Here is an 18,082-nt window from a genome sequence, read left to right as displayed (position 1 = left end):
CAGTCTCCGCAGTTTGAGGAGCAATTCATGGTGTGAACCGCTTTGGGAGGTTTCAGTGTGATAACACGCCACGTAAATGCTAGGACTACTGGTCAAACCGCCCAAGGGAGGGGTTGGAAGCGGGGAAGATGGCATGATGCTGGGCCTTTGCTTTTACATTAAACAATAAAAATTCAGGCAGAGCTTTGCGAAGCAAACAAAGGTTTGAAATGTGTAATTCGATCCAGGAGGCTGCCCTGTGGGCCTGGCTCAGGATCACAGGTGGCTGCAGGAACAGCCTTGGTTATACAGCGGAACAGGAACAGGGATATACTTTGAAACAACCAGGACAGGGTAGAACTGTCTGGAGAACCTTTCCATCTACATGGTCCAAGCTCCATTTACAAGATAATTACAGGCAAGGAATGCCATTCGGCCCATCGTAATTCATTCACCCATCCTTCGAGCAAGACCCGAACGCCCAGTCCACTCTCACTCCCAGTAGTTTCCGGGGTTGTTGCCTTCCTTTCGCTATCGGGAAATGATTTCCACACATTAGTCATTCTTAGTGTGGAAGAACTTCCTGGTATCAGTCTTAAAATTACCTTTTGCTAGTTGAAGCTGTGTTCCCTAATTCTACTCCTTCAGTTTAATTTAAAGTAATATCCCGGCTATATGTTTTCTATTCCCGTAACAATTTATAAGATCACCTCTCAGGCGCCTCATTTCCAAATCTCTCCAGTCGTTCCTCATAACGTCAGAGCCCTGTCCCAGCACTAGAACGTCTCCCTTGTTCCTTGCTGACCAGGACTGGACACAGAGCTCAAGGTGGGTCTGACCAGAACTGGACACAGTGCTCAAGGTGGGTCTGACCAGAACTGGACACAGTGCTCAAGGTGGGACTGACCAGAACTGGGCACGGTGCTCAAGGTGGGTCTGACCAGAACTGGACACAGTGCTCAAGGTGGGACTGACCAGAACTGAACACGGTGCTCAAGGTGGGTCTGACCAGAACTGGACACGGTGGCAATGGTGGGTCTGACCAGAACTGGACACGGTGCTCAAGGTGGGTCTGACCAGAACTGGACACGGTGCTCATGGTGGGTCTGACCAGAACTGGACATGGTGCTCAAGGTGGGTCTGACCAGAACTGGACACGGTGCTCATGGTGGGACTGACCAGAACTGGACACAGTGTTCAAGGTGGGTCTGACCAGAACTGGACACGGTGCTCATGGTGGAACTGACCAGAACTGGACACGGTGCTCATGGTGGAACTGACCAGAACTGGGCACGGTGCTCAAGGTGGGTCTGACCAGAACTGGACACAGTGTTCAAGGTGGGTCTGACCAGAACTGGACACGGTGCTCATGGTGGAACTGACCAGAACTGGACACGGTGCTCATGGTGGAACTGACCAGAACTGGGCACGGTGCTCAAGGTGGGTCTGACCAGAACTGGACACAGTGTTCAAGGTGGGTCTGACCAGAACTGGGCACGGTGCTCAAGGTGGGTCTGACCAGAACTGGACACAGTGTTCAAGGTGGGTCTGACCAGAACTGGACACAGTGCTCAAGGTGGGACTGACCAGAACTGGGCACGGTGCTCAAGGTGGGTCTGACCAGAACTGGACACGGTGCTCAATGTGGGTCATAGAAACATAGATACATAGAAGATAGGAACAGGAGTAGGCCATTCGGCCCCTCGAGCCTGCTCCGCCATTCAATGCGATCATGGCTGATCATCCAAATTCAGTACCCAGTCCCTGCTTTCTCCCCATACCCCTTGATCCCTTTAGCCTTAAGAAATATATCCAACTCCTTCTTGAATATATTTAATGAATTGGCCTCTACTGCCTTCTGTGGTAGAGAATTCCACAGGTTCACCACTCTCTGGGTGAAGAAATTCCTCATTTCTGTCCTAAATGGCTTATCCCTTATCCTTAGACTGTGACCCCTGGTTCTGGACTCCCCGACCATCGGGAACATCCTTCCTGCATCTAGTCTGCCCAGTCCTGTCAGAATTTTATAAGTTTCAATGAGATCCCCTCTCATTCTTCTAAACTCCAGCGAGTATAAGCCCAATCGACCCAATCTCTCCTCATACGTCAGACCAGGGTCTGACCAGAACTGGACACAATGCTCAAGGTGGGACTGACCAGAACTGGACACAGTGCTCAAGGTGTGGTCTGACCAGAACTGGACACAGTGCTCAAGGTGAGGTCTGACCAGAACTGGACACAGTGCTCAAGGTGGGTCTGACCAGAACTGGACCCAGTGCTCAAGGTGGGTCTGACCAGAACTGGACACAATGCTCAAGGTATGGTCTGACCAGAACTGGACACAATGCTCAAGGTGTGGTCTGACCAGAACTGGACACAATGCTCAAGGTGTGGTCTGACCAGAACTGGACAGAGTGCTCTAGGTGGGTCTGACCAGAAATGGACACAGTGCTCAAGGTGGATCTGATCAGAACTGGACACAGTGCTCAAGATGGGTCTGACCAGAGCCCTGTACAATGTGGTCACAATCTCTTCGGACCTGTGCTCCAGGTGAAAGTCCTTTGGGGTCTGTGCCTTCTGCTGGTCCACTGGGGACCATCAGTAAATGGCATTTAAACAGCAGAACAAATCAGCAATGAAAATACAACAGCAGCTTCCTGAAAGGGTTAATTAAACTGGCAGTGTGACGCTGACTGGCTTGAAATTGCTGGTGAATAATGGGGTGTTAAAAGAACCTATTTAGGCCAACAATTCACAGATTAACATTTGAAGAGGTGAAGACTGGATCCATTAATCTCCTCCTAACTCATTCATAGTGCCTGCTTGTGGGACAAGCCCCACAGATTACACCCACTCAGTACATGTGGAGCCACTTTTACCCGACTCCAGAGGCCTTTATTCATGATGTGCTGTTCCACTACATTAGTCATCACAATCAAATATAAACCTCACGCTATAACATAGCATAGAGATAGGAACAGGAGTAGGCCATTCGGCCCTTCGAGCCTGCTCCGCCATTCAATGAGATCATGGCTGATCTTCGTCTGAGATCATAGCTGATCTTACCAGTTCAGTACCCCGTCCCCGCCTTTTCTCCGTAACCCTTAATCCCCTTAGCCTTCAGAAATATATCCAATTCTCTCTTGAAAATATTTATTGAATTAGCCTTCACAGCCCTCTGTGGCAGGGAATTCCACAGGCTCACCACTCTTTGAGTGAAGAAATTCTTCCTCATCTCTGTTTTAAATGATTTGCCCGCTATTTTTAGACTGTGGCCCCTGGTTCTGTGCTCCCCGGCCATTGGAAACATTCTCTCTGAATTCAGCCTGTCCAGGCCTGCCATAATTTTATATGTTTCGATGAGATCCCCTCTCAATCTTCTAAACTCCAGTGAGTACAAGCCCAAACTATTTAATCTCTCTTCGTAGGTCATTCCCACCATATAGAGGTGGGGACTCACACGCTCACTCCCCTAATCTAGAGCCAGAACACCACCCTCCCCCTTGGCTTTCTAGATGTGTCAGCTGTGGCTCAGTGGGTAGCACTCTCACCTCTGAGTCAGGAGGGTAGTGTGTTCAAGTCGCACTCCAGAGAGACTTGAGTGCATAATGCAGGTCAACAATCCCAGTGCGGCATTGAGGGAGTGCTGCACTGTCAGAGGTACCATCCTTTGAATGAGATGTTTAACCGAGGCCCTCTCTCAATTTTAAAATTCTCATCCTTATTTTCAAATCCCTCGCACCCGCCCTATCTCAATAACCTCCTCCGACCCTCCGAGGATCTCGCCACTCCTCCAATTCTGGCCTCTTGAGCATCCCTAATTTTAATCGCTCCACCATTGGCGGCCGTGCCTTCAACTGCTGAGGCCCTAAGCTCTGGAATTCCCTCCCTAAACCTCTCCACCTCTCTCTCCTCCCTTAAGACATTCCTTAAAACCTCCCTCTGTGACCACCTGCCCTGATATCTCCTCCTATGGCTCGGTGTCACACTCTGTTTGATTACGCTCCTGTGAAGCGCCTTGGGATGTTTTACTAAGAAAGAAAGACTTGCATTTCTATAGCGCCTTTCACGACCACTGGACGTCTCAAAGCGCTTCACAGCCAATGAGGTACTTTTGAAGTGTGGTCACCGTTGTAATGTAGGAAACACGGCAGCCAAGTTGTGCACAGCAAGCTCCCACAAACAGCAATGTGATAATGACCAGATAATCTGTTTTTTGTTATGTTGGTTGAGGGATAAATATTGGCCAGGACACTGGGGAGAACTCCCCTGCTCTTCTTCGAAATAGTGCCATGGGATCTTTTACATCCATTTGAGAGAGCAGACGGGGCCTCCGTTTAACGTCTCATCCGAAAGACGGCACCTCCAACAGTGCAGCACTCCCTCAGTGCTGACCCTCCGACAGTGCGGCACACCCTCAGTACTGCCCCTCCGACAGTGCGGCACTCCCTCAGTACTGCTCCTCTGACAGTGCAGCACTCCCTCAGTACTGCCCCTCCGACAGTGCGGCGCTCCCTCAGTACTGCCCCTCCGACAGTGCGGCGCTCCCTCAGTACTGCCCCTCCGACAGTGCGGCGCTCCCTCAGTACTGCCCCTCCGACAGTGCGGCGCTCCCTCAGTACTGCCCCTCCGACAGTGCGGCGCTCCCTCAGTACTGCCCCTCCGACAGTGCGGCGATCCCTCAGTACTGCCCCTCCGACAGTGCGGCACTCCCTCAGTACTGCACTGGGAGTGTCGGCCTAGATTTATGTGCTCAAGTTCCTGAAGTGGGGCTTGAACCCACGACCTTCGTGACTCAGAGGCGAGAGGGTTACCCACTGAGCCACAGCTGACACTGTGTTAAAGGCGCTATATAAATAACATTTCTTGCTGTGGTACTGAGGTCTACACACCAGGAGGTCCCCGGTTCAGTCTTGGTCCACGCTGAGTTAGCAGAACCCAGCTCGGGCTATAGTTGGGGCTCTTACAGTTGGCCTTGGATCGCTGGGCTAGGACAGAGGTTATAAAACATAAACAGCCGAAGCTCCTGGTCCTGATCGCCATCCAACGAATCCTCTCCGAAACCTTATGGTCGTGACCTGCAGGTCAGGACCGGGTCATGCTCGGCTGTGATGCCACCTGTAGTCAAATAGTCTGCTGCCTCTCAGCGCATAGAATGACATAAAATTTATAGCACAGAAACAGGCCATTCGGCCCAACTGGTCCATGCCGGTGTTTATGCTCCACACAAGCCTCCTCCCGCCCTCTTCATCTCACCCTATCAGCATATCCTTCTATTCCTTTCTCCCTCATGTGTTTATCCAGCTTCCCCTTAAACGTTATGGGAAACTATGCTGAGGAAGATTGATCAAAGCACCAGCGAGCTGTGGAATTGCGCCCTTTCAGGAGAGGAAGAGAGAAAACTGGGAAGTGAGGGGGGAAAAGGGGAGGATAAAGCTTAGGAATCCTCTTAATATTTACAAAAAAACAAATCAATAAACAGGCCACTTGAACTCGAGTAGGCACTTGAGTTAAGTGGAAGGTCCCTGGAGTGGAGAACAATTTGAAGAGTTACAACCAGCGTGAGACTCTTTCCTTTGCAAGTATGGGATCCCTGTGTCTAATCTGAATGATCCATTACCTGCACACAACTGTTCCCAGCTGCTGAACTACTGTGTCCTGATCAGAAACATAATCAGCCGTGAAAAGCCTGTAAGTGTCTCTCTGTAGAAGCCTTTCTGTATTGCTGCTCCTTCACGGTGCAGTGTATCACAGTGTGACACATTGGAATGCCTCAAGGGATCATGCAGCATAAAATTCAGTTAGCGATATATGTATTACAAATTCCAAGGTAAATAGCAGACAGTTATTCACGGATAATAAACACAAGGCAAATAAAGCACAGCCCGGCCTGTTCCGAAAACTGAAATCTTCTGCATCTTCTGCCAACTCTTTCATGTCCATTCAGCCTTTGCGAGCTTGCGATACTCTGCACTGCGCTGTAAGGCTGTGTCTTTCTTTTCTCCTTTTATATCGCACTTCTTTCAGTGAATATGGTGTCATTATAACAACTTGTATTTATACAGTGCCTTTAACATCGTAAAACAGCCCAAGGCGCTTCACGGGAGCGATTATCAGACAAAGATTGGCACCGAGCCAAAGAAGGAGTCAGTGGACTGGTGACCAAAAGCTTGGTCAAAGAGGCAGGTTGTAAAGGAGGAGAGAGACGGAGAGGTTTAGGGAGAGAATTCCAAAGTTAAGAGTCTAGGCAGCTGAAGGCACGGCCGCCAATGGTGGAGCGATAGAAATCGGGGATGCTCAAGAGGCCAGAATTGGAGCAGCACAGAGACCTCGGAGGGTTGTAGGGGCTGAAGGAGGTTAGAGATAGGGAGGGGGCGAGGCCATGGAGGGATTGGAACACGGGCATGAGAATTTTCAAATGGAGGGCTTGCCGGACTGGGAGCCTAGGTTATGTGCTCGAGCCCGGGAGTGAGGTTTCAGCCAAAAGTCAGAGGGAGCCAATGTTCCCGGTAATCTGCGCGGTGGCCTGGAGCTCCCGGGCAGCCGGCTCACCGGCCTTTAAATGGAAAAACCGCGCATGCGTGAAAATTTAAATGGGCCGCGCAGCCTGTTAAAGGGGCCGCGCACCCAAAAAATAATTAGTGGGAACATTGGAGGCCACACCGGCAGACGAAAGTTGCAATTGCGTTTCGAAACATCTCCGCTGTTCAGTCTTGCTCAAGTTCGGTTCTGTTTGTGTTGGAATCTGTCCCACAGGCCACAGCCAATTCAAGTAAAAACGTTGCATGATATAAATGCAACGTAACAAAGGGCAGCATCTCCTGAAAGACTGCGCAATAAATGGTCTTGTACAAGTAAGTTAACTGGCACGATAGCGTGTATCCGAGGTAATGAAACAGGGGGTTGGTGGTTTGGAGGTGGTAATATTTTGCTTGGAAAAGAATGAAACATTTTTATGTTATTCCGGGATTAGGAATTCTGTATGATGGGAGTGGGTGGGAAGTGATCTGGCAGATTGGAATTTAATGCTTCGATCGCTCACTTGCTGGGTCAGGTTTGTGTTCCGTGTTGGGTGTGTTACAGAATAAACGACCTGCAGTTCAAAGTGGTTCTTGCAAATCAGGATTGTGGACCAGTTTATGACATGCAGGCTCTGATTCCTCAGCTCTTCCGACCGGACCGCCTAGAAATACGATGATTCGGCGCCTATTTCACAGGCGTAAAAACAGCGTTGGGGCGTTGAGTGCAGTGCGCGCGCGAGCTAGAAATACGCCACCCGCCATATTGATAAAGGGATCAAAAGAGGTGTCCAGGGGCTGTGTCTGAAACAGGAATTAGCCCTTTTGTATATGCAAAGAGGAAGCTTCAGTGTCTGTTTAATGCCTTCTTTACCAAACTGGTTTGCCCTGAGGCCCAGTCCACATGCAGCCTAACCAAGGGTCCGTACAGAGACTGCTGCAGACTACCAAGCAAGTAAGTTCATGAAAAATAGTTAACCTGAACGTGGGGCCAGGAATGCCAGGAATTCTCCTCCCAGCTCCATATTAAAACCATGGGCTGCTACCTACCACCACTTGCCCAACCACCCCTCCCGATCGCATCCTTGCCCCCTCCACTCCTGATCGCCCCCTCTCTCCGTGAAGCATCAGCCCTGGCTCAGTGGGCTGCACTCGCTCTCTCGCCTCTGAGTCAGAAGGTTGTGGGTTTCAAGTCCCACTCCAGAGATTTGAGCACAAAATCCAGGCTGACACTCCGGTGCAGTGCTGAGGGAGTGCTGCACTGTCGGAGGTGCCGTCTTTTGGATGAGATGTTAAACCGAGGCCCTATTTGAAGAAGAGCAGGGGAGTTCTCCCTGGTGTCCTGGCCAATATTTATATCTCAATCAACATCATGATCTGTTCATTCAAAAATACTTCACTGGCTGTGAAGCGCTTTGGGACGTCCTGGTGAAAGGCGCTATAGAAATGCAAGTCTGTCTTTTTTCTGACCCTTGCCTAATCATGCACCACTCAAAATTCTGCTGAGTAAGTTTGAGTTGTACCGAGGCCCCTTTAAGACTCCCATGGTGAAGTGTTAGCTGGAAGGTGAGGTCAGATTGTGCGGATTCCGAGTGAGACTGCGGAATTCTGGAATTTCCGACTCCTGTCAGTTCCCTACTAAACAAAGGAACATTCAGAGAGATGTTTTTTTTTTAAAAAGGGGAGTGGGGGGAGTCGATGTGAAATACCAACAGGATCAGCACCTCTGTACTGAAAGCCCATGCCAGCACATCGCAGTCCCAACTGGGCTTTCCGCTCACGGGTGCTTGTGTGAGAGGCATAAGGACACAGAAACCTGTCCAAACCAACTGCAGGCAGAGGTGGGGAGGTCATCTCACTGAACACTCGGCTCTCGGGATAATGGTGCTTCGATGTTAACAGCTCTCTGCTGTTGCCCTGCACTGGAGGCCGACAGAAAGGCTACACTGAATAACGCATACCCTTTTTAAAAGAAGGCCTTCCTTCGATTTACTAAGAGTTTTAAAGTGAGTGCTGGATCACAGATAGTAGAGCTAATGCCGTGTGACCTTCCCTCCTTCACCCAGTCTAAGAGAGTCTAAAGAGAATGACACACTTCCCACACCGCCTTGTAACGGTGCTGGAGAGAACGCGATCGAAAGCCCCTCAGAGTCAGAGGCAGCATCAATCCAACAAACAGCACCCCGAGCGTCACCAGCATTGGACTGGTGCCAATGGGACAACCATCAAGTAGCCTTTTCTAAAGAGGGGAACCTACAGTTTCTCTGTATTGTCTCAGGCCAGTTCTCTGCAATCGTCGTATGACTGACTTAACAGAAACAGCTGCACCGAGCCAGACAGGAGAGAACAGACCTTGTAACTGAATCCCTAGCCTCAGCCCATTGAGCTTGTTTACATGGGCCGACTTTGTCTAAACCCAAGTATGCTTGTATTTTCCTGGTCAGTCTGTGTCTGATGCACATGGACAGTCATTAGCACATGAGGAGGAATTCCAGAACCAAGTTCCATCCTTACAGTTTATTTTTGCCCGATATGGACTCCATGTGGGGGCACCTCCGCACTTACTCAAGCCCAGAGAGCTTAGGTACGGGTTCAGGCTTAGGGGCCCTCAAGTATGTACAGGGCTATGAGTTGCGTTCAATCAGCTCACAGCATGCAGCCTAGCATAGAAACATAGAAGATAGGAGAAGGAGTAGGCCATTCGGCCCCTCGAGCCTGCTCCGCCATTCAATGAGATCATGGCTGATCATCCAAATTCAGTACCCTGTCCCTGCCTTCTCTCCATATCCCTTGATCCCTCTAGCAGCACAGCGTACAGTACAGATCACTTCCCATTGCACAGGCCGCCCTGTCGAGCAATGCTCTGATTATCTGAAGCCAAGTGGGAACATGTCTACCCACCAGTGGCATGACTGACCAGAGCAGCCGGGCAATCACTGGCAGTGCCCTGGATTACCGTGGCCCCTTTCTGACTCGGGTGACCGATTACCGAGTCTGCCACTCACAGCCGACTTGCTTCCAGATTCCAAATCAAGCGTATTCATCTTGGAGCCACCTCAATCACAAAGAGCCATGCTTGCCCCACTTCCCCAGGGTTAATAGCACCATTGGGTCATCAGACTGAGGCTAGCTCTGTCAGAGGGCCGGCACAGGCACAATGGGCCGAATGGCCTCCTTCTGTGCTGTGTGATTCTTGATGAGCAGGGGCTTGAGCCCTCAGAAGGTGGGCAGCAGATACTGGGAGCATCTCAGGTGCCGCACAGTGAGCTGTGTGTGCATTGCTCAATCTGCCAGAGCACAGACACACGCCAAACCCCCTGCAACTCTGCAGAGTTTTGGAGAAAAGAAAACATTGGGGTTAATTTTGACTTTTGTGTGATAGTGACTGACTTTAGTGGAAATAACTATGGGGAGAGCTGTAAAACGGGCTGCCGGTTCACTATCAGCTGTTTAACTATATTCCACGAAGTCAAAATTACCGCCATGGAGAGAGGAATGGCATGTTGGCCCATTAATTCCCCTGCTCCTACAGCCCATTTAAACCAAATCCTATCAAAGTTCTGGAGGAATACTCTATTATCTCCAAAGATAATCAATCAAAAGAAAATATTCATTCATCTTCATTAGAGGAAAATAGAAGCTTTACCCTAAAGTTGGTCTGTGCTGTACCTGCCCTGAGAGTGTTTGACGGGACAGTGTAGAGAGAGCTTTACTCTGTATCTAACCCGTGCTGTACCTGCCCTGGGAGTGTTTGATGGGACAGTGTAGAGGGAGCTTTACTCTGTATCTAACCCGTGCTGTATCTGCCCTGGGAGTGTTTGATGGGGACAGTGTAGAGAGAGCTTTACTCTGTATCTAACCCGTGCTGTACCTGCCCCGGGAGTGTTTGATGGGACAGTGTAGAGGGAGCTTTACTCTGTATCTAACCCGTGCTGTATCTGCCCTGGGAGTGTTTGATGGGGACAGTGTAGAGAGAGCTTTACTCTGTATCTAACCCGTGCTGTACCTGCCCCGGGAGTGTTTGATGGGACAGTGTAGAGGGAGCTTTACTCTGTATCTAACCCGTGCTGTACCTGCCCTGGGAGTGTTTGATGGGACAGTGTAGAGGGAGCTTTACTCTGTATCTAACCCGTGCTGTACCTGCCCTGGGAGTGTTTGATGGGGTCAGTGTAGAGGGAGCTTTACTCTGTATCTAACCCGTGCTGTATCTGCCCTGGGAGTGTTTGATGGGGACAGTGTAGAGAGAGCTTTACTCTGTATCTAACCCGTGCTGTACCTGCCCTGGGAGTGTTTGATGGGACAGTGTAGAGGGAGCTTTACTCTGTATCTAACCCGTGCTGTACCTGCCCCGGGAGTGTTTGATGGGGTCAGTGTAGAGGGAGCTTTACTCTGTATCTAACCCCGTGCTGTACCTGCCCTGGGAGTGTTTGATGGGACAGTGTAGAGGGAGCTTTACTCTGTATCTAACTCGTGCTGCTTCTGCCCTGGGAGTGTTTGATGGGACAGTGTAGAGGGAGCTTTACATTGTATCTAACCCGTGCTGTACCTGCCCTGGGAGTGTTTGATGGGACAGTGTGGAGGGGACTTTACTCTGTATCTAACCCGAGCTCTACCTGCCCTGGGAGTGTTTGATGGGACAGCGTAGAGGGAGCTTTACTCTGTATCTAACCCGTGCTGTACCTGCCCCGGGAGTGTTTGATGGGACAGTGTAGAGGGAGCTTTACATTGTATCTAACCCGTGCTGTACCTGCCCTGGGAGTGTTTGATGGGACAGTGTAGAGGGAGCTTTACTCTGTATCTAACCCATGCTGTACCTGCCCTGGGAGTGTTTGATGGGGCAGTGTAGAGGGAGCTTTACTCTGTATCTGGGCTGTGATCTATCTGATCTGGGAGTAAAAGAAAATGGAGAAGTATTCGATTTTGCAAAAATTTGTTCACTCATCATGATGAGGACAAAATAATCACCAAAATGATCATACAAGCAGAGAGAATATGAGGCAATCTCTTATATATTACTTTAGGTGAGACCAGTACAGTTGCCGAGTGTGCAATCTAGGTGCCCCTACATCAACATCACTTACTATCCAGTTTAATTGTGCGCAGGGAACTCGTATCACGAATTGTTCCTTTGATCATATGAAACAATGCAGGAAACGGCTGTCGCTGAATAACACAGTCTACAATTACATCATGACATGCCGACAGAATAAAAGGGGTGAAGTCCAAATTGGACCCCGATCTTCTCCGTTTAACAGCAGCCGGCTTGTACTAGAAGAGAAGGGTTTCGATCAGAGTGATCGCTCATCCACCTCAAGTCACAATCTGCACACTGGTCACTGAGCCATTCAGATTTCAATTCCCCTGGACCAGGAGAAATAAAAGCCAACAGTGGGTAAATACTCGGCCAACATCTCGCCCTTCACTCAAGGTGACCTTTCAATGTGCCGGGCTCAAGCCTCAGAAGTGCTGGTGCTTAACTGGAAAAATGATAATGGGTCTTTCAGTTCCATTAGTCAAATAGTCCACCCCGGGTAATCGCTTGCTGACCTTCCTCTGGCTCTGTGTCCCAGAGGCCTACTCCTCAGGCTTGAATACGACTACCACAACAATTGGCATTTATTTAACACCTTTAACACATCAAGTAATCTCCCGAACTATGCAGCCTGTCATTCTGGCTCTCACTCACTTCAGTCATCTTGCAAGGTGCAGCCGACAGAAGAAATCCGATGACTATGAATTTTTATCTCTTAAATCTAAACTCAAGGTTTCACATAAGGTAGGGAAAATTGTACGGGAATAATCACCCCATTCTCACCTATCACAGGCCTTGTGGTACCTCTGCCAGTGGAGTCCTCAGCTAGTCACAGGTTCCAAAGTATCGATAACTATGTTGGCAATCCTCGACCAGGTCATGAATGGGTTCCTCACCATTAGAGCTTCCAAGCCAGTGATCCACATTTACACAGGAATGCTAGAGTTTCTGCAGCTACAGCTCAGATCCACAACAAATACAAGCAGCAAAGGTTTATACATCTCCCTGTGATGCCCTTTCTCATCTATTGTAATCAACTAAAATGCTGTACCTCATACATCTAAACTCAAAGTGTCAGCCGAGTCTCAGTGGGCCGCACTCTCACCTCGGAGTCAGAAGGTTCTGGGTTCAAACCCAACTGCAGAGACATGAGCACAAAATCTAGTATGTAAACAAAGTCCAGTACTGAGGGAGTGCTGCACTGTTGGAGGTGCCAACTTTCGGATGAAATGTTAAGCCAAGGCCTTGTCTGCGCTCTCGGGTGGATGTAAAAGATCCCACAACCACTATTTCAAAGAAGAACAGGGGAGTTCTCCCCGGTGTCTTGGGGCCAATATTTATCCCTCAACCAACATCACTAAAGAAGATTATCTGGTGATTATCACATTGCTGTTTGTGGGAGCTTGCTGTGCACAAGTTGGCTGCCGTGTTTCCTACATTACAACAGTGACTACACTTCAAAAGTACTTTTTAAAAATTCATTTTGGGGATGTGGGCATCGCTGGCAAGGCCGACATTTATTGCCCATTCCTAGTTGCCCTTGAGAAGGTGGTGGTGAGCTGCCTTCTTGAACCGCTGCAGTCCGTGTGGTGAAGGTGCTCCCACAGTGCTGTTAGGGAGGGAGTTCCAGGATATTGACCCAGCGACGATGAAGGATCGATGATATACATCCAAGTCAGGATGGTGCGTGACTTGGAGGGAATCTTGGAAGTGGCGGTGTTCCCATGCACCTGCTGCCCTTGTCCTTCGAGGTGGAAGAGGTCGTGGGTTTGGGAGGTGCTGCCGAAGAAGCCTTGGCGAGTTGCTGCAGTGCATCTTGTAGATGGTACACACTGCAGCCACGGTACGCCGGTGGTGGAGAGAGTGAATGTTTAAGGTGGTGGATGGGGTGCCAATCAAGCGGGCTGCTTTGTCCTGGATGGTGTCGAGCTTCTTGAGTGTTGTTGGAGCTGCACTCATCCAGGCAAGTGGAGAGTATTCCATCACACTCCTGACTTGTGCCTTGTAGATGGTGGAAAGGCTTTGGGGAGACAGGAGGTGAGACACTCGCCGCAGAATACCCAGCCTCTGACCTGCTCTTGTTGACAGTATTTATGTGGCTGGTCCAGTTAAGTTTCTGGTCAATGGTGGCCCCCCAGGATGTTGATGGTGGGGGATTCGGCGATGGGAATGCCGTTCAATGTCAAGGGGCAGTGGCTAGACTCTCGCTTGTTGGCTGTAAAGCGCTTTGGGACGTCTTGAGGTGGTGAGAAACGCTGTAGAAACGAGAGTTGTTTCTGGTACAAATTCTCTGGGCCTTTAGTGGGTCAACTTGATAAGATCACAGTGTCTGCCACAACTGCTTGCAACTGGCACCTCTTCTATCACATCAAATAGTTCCCAGGTGAGCACACCTTAGCATTGGAAAGGAGTGCTCACTTCAAGGAGTGGAATTCAGCTACTTGCTGACCTCTAGCTGAAGGGGCTTTGAAGGAAAGCAAACTCCCATTTCTACAGCGCCATTCATAACCTCAGGACATCCCAAAGCTCTTCACAGCCAATGTTGTGCTTTTAAGGTGTGGTCACTGTTCTAATATAAGAAACGCGGCAGCCAATTTGTGCACAGCAAGCTCCCCCAAACAGTAATATGACAATGACCAGATAATCTGTTTTAGTGATGTTGGTTGAGGGACAAATATTGGCCCCAGGACACCGGGGAGAACTCCCCCCTGCTCTTCTTCGAAACAGTTCTCATGGGATCATTTATGTCCACCTGAGCGGGCAGATGGAGCCTCAATTTAATGTCACATCTGAAAGACACCACCTCAGACAGTGCAGCACTCCCTCAGTACTGCCCCTCCGACAGTGCTGTGCTCCCTCAGTACTGCCCCTCCGACAGTGCGGCACTCCCTCAGTACTGCCCCTCCAACAGTGCGGCGCTCCCATAGTACTGACCCTCCGACAGTGCGGTGCTCCCTCAGTACTGCCCCTCAGACTGTGTGGCGCTCCCTCAGTACTGCCCCTCCATCAGTGCGGTGCTCCCTCAGAACTGCCCCTCTGACAGTGCAGCACACCCTCAGTACTGACCCTCCCAACAGTGTCGCGCTCCCTCCATACTGCCCCTCCAACAGTGCAGCACTCCCTCTGTACTGACCCTCCGACAGTGCGGCACTCCCTCAGTACTGCCCCTCTGACAGTGCGGTGCTCCCTCTGTACAGCCCCTCCGACAGTGCGGCGCTCCCTCAGTACAGCCCCTCCGACAGTGCAGCACTCCCTCAGTACTGCCCCTCCGCTAGTGCGGCACTCCCTCTGTACTGACCCTCCGACAGTGCGGCGCTCCCTCTGTACAGCCCCTCCGACAGTGCGGCGCTCCCTCAGTACAGCCCCTCCGACAGTGCAGCACTCCCTCAGTACTGCCCCTCCGCTAGTGCGGCACTCCCTCTGTACTGACCCTCCGACAGTGCGGCGCTCCCTCTGTACAGCCCCTCCGACAGTGCAGCGCTCCCTCAGTACTGCCCCTCCGACAGTGCGGCGCTCCCTCAGTACTGCCCCTCCGACAGTGCGGCACTCCCTCTGTATTGCACTGGGAGTGTCGACGTGGATTATGTGTCCAGTCTCTGGATTGGGGCTTGAACCTACAACCTTCTGACTGGAGGCGAGAGTGCGGCCCACTGAGAGACGGCTCCTTCAGTGCTTCATTACACAGATCCCTCCATCCTTCTTCCATAGCCTGCCTAAAGGACAAGAAAGAAGGAGGAACCCTGCCAATCTGTATTCGGCTAGTTCGGACATGTTGGGCCAGATCTGAGAGCTCGACTCGAAAGATTTGATCCTGGCTTCAGTTCAAGGTAAGCAGGAGGAAATGTCGGATTTGGGGGTTGCCGTTTGAGTGAAATCTAAACTTTTGCAACTTTCACTGATGGTAATCTTGGATTTTCTCCAATCACACCCAGGTCTGAGAGGAAGGAAGATTCTGACAGCGGAAATAGCAGGCGGGGGATGAGTGATTAAACATTTTCAGAGTTGGAGCAGGCAGTATGAAAGGAACTATCAATGCATGTCACACATAAGATCATGTAATGTACGCATTGATAAACAATATAGGTTCTGCATTGCTTTTAGTTCGTGTACCAACCAAATAACACTGAGGTGTGAGACTGAAGAAAGGGAAGCCCTTGTTTTAAGGGAAGTGGTCAGTGATAAACTCTAAAGCACGTATCTTTTCTCGGTTTCTCCATCAGGTTTCATGTCAGCTTTCTCTGGGCTCATGTTTGAAGAACCTTGTTGCAGCACCCTAACCTTAACCATAAACTGTGGGACCTGGGCTTGAACTCGGGCTAGGCTAATGGGGTGAAAGTCTCTGCCATCTGCTGGTTCAGGGAGTCCTGTCAACAATGATATTGGGCTGTTCCTGGGAGGTAAGAACCTTCAGCACCAAACAAACACCACCTCACACAACTATACCACCTGACAGTCAATTACAATGGGCGGAGAATCACGGAGAATTCTTTCTTTTCTTATCCCAACTTGTCCGAAAGAGGAGAAGAGGCAGCTCAATGGAGGAGGGGGGAGCATTTCTGATGTGTCTGTGCAAATGTTTCATTATTTTCAATCCCGTTCTACTCTGTGCTACCCTGCCAAGATGTCCCGTCACTGTGTGGGGTCTCAGAAGTAGGGTTGTTGCTGGGCTATCATCACAGATGTCCGAACAACTTGCTGAGTGTGGTCTTGCTAAAGGCCTGAGGCCGGGTCAGTGGTCTACACAATCCCTCCGCTGCAGGATGTGTCTGGTCTTGGGAGACCAGGGCATCTTTCTATCCAGCCTGTCTCATTGCTTCACCACACATAAAGAACAACAAGAACCAACCTGAACCTGCTGCTGTTGCAGATGCAACAAGTCCACGGGACTCACTTCTCCATTTGCATCTCCATTCGATCCACCTTCTCGCACTCCACCATCCGACTGGCTGCTTAAACTACTAACTCCATTTTGATTGGCTGAAGTGCTTCGTATTGCCTCTGATGCAGACTCCACCATCATGGCTTAAAACCTAAGGAGCAAAAAGCAAAACGATTATTGATCTCCTCGCTTGCAGCTCAGCGCAAGCACAGTAGATGTGAATGTAGGAGGTATGATCAGTAAGTTCGCAGATAACACGAAAATTGGTGGAGTGGTAAATAGCGAGGAGGGAAGCCTCAGGGTACAGGACGATATAGACGGATTGGTCAGATGGGCAGAACAGTGGCAAATGGAATTTAACCCTGAAAAGTGTGAGGTGATGTATTTTGGGAGGACTAACAAGGCAAGGGAATACACAATGAATGGTAGGACCCTAGGAACGACAGAGGATCAGAGGGACCTTGGTGTGCATGTACATAGATCCCTGAAGGCAGCAGGACAGGTAGATAAGGTGGTTAAAAAGGCATATGGGATACTTGCCTTCATTAGCCGAGGCATAGAATATAAGAGCAGGGAGGTTATGATGGAGCTGTACAAAATGCTAGTTAGGCCACAGCTGGAATACTGTGTGCAGTTCTGGTCGCCACATTACAGGAAGGATGTGATTGCATTGGAGAGGGTGCAGAGGAGATTAACCAGGATGTTACCTAGGCTGGAGCGCTTCAGCTATGAAGAGAGACTGGACAGGCTGGGGTTGTTTTCCTTAGAGCAGAGAAGGCTGAGGGGGGACCTGATTGAGGTGTACAAAATTATGAGGGGCATAGATAGAGTAGATAGAAAGGAACTTTTCCCCTTAGTAGAGGGGTCGATAACCAGGGGGCAAAGTTTCAAGGTAAGGGGCAGGAGGTTTAGAGGGGATTTGAGGAAAAACTTTTTCACCCAGAAGGTGGTTGGAATCTGGAACTCACTGCCTGAAAGGGTGGTAGAGGCAGGAACCCTCACAACATTCAAGAAGCATTTAGATGAGCACTTGAAATGCCATAGCATACAAGGCTACGGACCAAGTGCTGGAAAATGGGATTAGAATAGATAGAGCTTGATGTCCGGTGCGAACACGATGGGCCGAAGGGCCTCTTTCTGTACTGTATAACTCTATGACTATGACTATGACAGTGTGCCTGTATGCAAGCTGAAAACCTCCATAGAATGATACAGCACAGAAGGAGGCCATTCGGCCCATTGTGCCTGTGCTGGCCCTTTGTAAGAGCTCTCCAATTAGTCCCACTCCCCCCTGCTCTTTCCCCAGAGCCCTGCAATTTCTCCCTTCCAGTATTTATCCAATTCCCTTTTGAAAGTTACTGTTGAATCTGCTTCCACCGCCCTTTCAGGCAGCGCGTTCCAGATCACAACAACTCGCTGCATAAAACAATTCTCCTCTGGTTCTTTTGCTAAATATCCGTGTCCACTGGTTACCGACCCTCCTGCCACTGGAAACAGTTTCTCCTTATTTACTCTATCAAAACCATTCATGATTGTGAACACCTCTATCAAATCTCCTCTTAGCCTTCTCTGCTCTAAGGAGAACAACCCCAGCTTCTCCAATCTCTCCATGTAACTGAAGTCCCTCATCCCTCGTACCATTCTGGTAAATCTCCTCTGCACCCTCTCCAAGGC

General features: G+C 49.9%; 1 protein-coding gene across 3 annotated transcripts in view; it reads right to left on the bottom strand.

The window, feature by feature from the left end:
- foxp4 (forkhead box P4) overlaps positions 1 to 18,082 on the bottom strand; it is a 728,261-nt gene that overhangs the window by 513,861 nt on the left and 196,318 nt on the right. For all 3 annotated transcript variants that reach the window (XM_086010975.1, XM_086010973.1, XM_086010974.1), the window contains one exon: positions 16,376 to 16,559. In XM_086010975.1, the coding sequence (XP_085867101.1) occupies positions 16,376 to 16,549 (174 nt within the window). In that variant the 5' untranslated portion in view covers positions 16,550 to 16,559. The remainder of the gene's footprint in view (positions 1 to 16,375; positions 16,560 to 18,082) is intronic.

This window comes from Somniosus microcephalus, chromosome 18 (genome assembly GCF_052327205.1).
Source record: "Somniosus microcephalus isolate GS21.2 chromosome 18, FLI_Smic_1.0, whole genome shotgun sequence".
NCBI lineage: Eukaryota > Metazoa > Chordata > Chondrichthyes > Squaliformes > Somniosidae > Somniosus > Somniosus microcephalus.
Note: the sequence above shows the minus strand (reverse complement) of the source record. Positions and strands in the feature narration are given on the sequence as shown.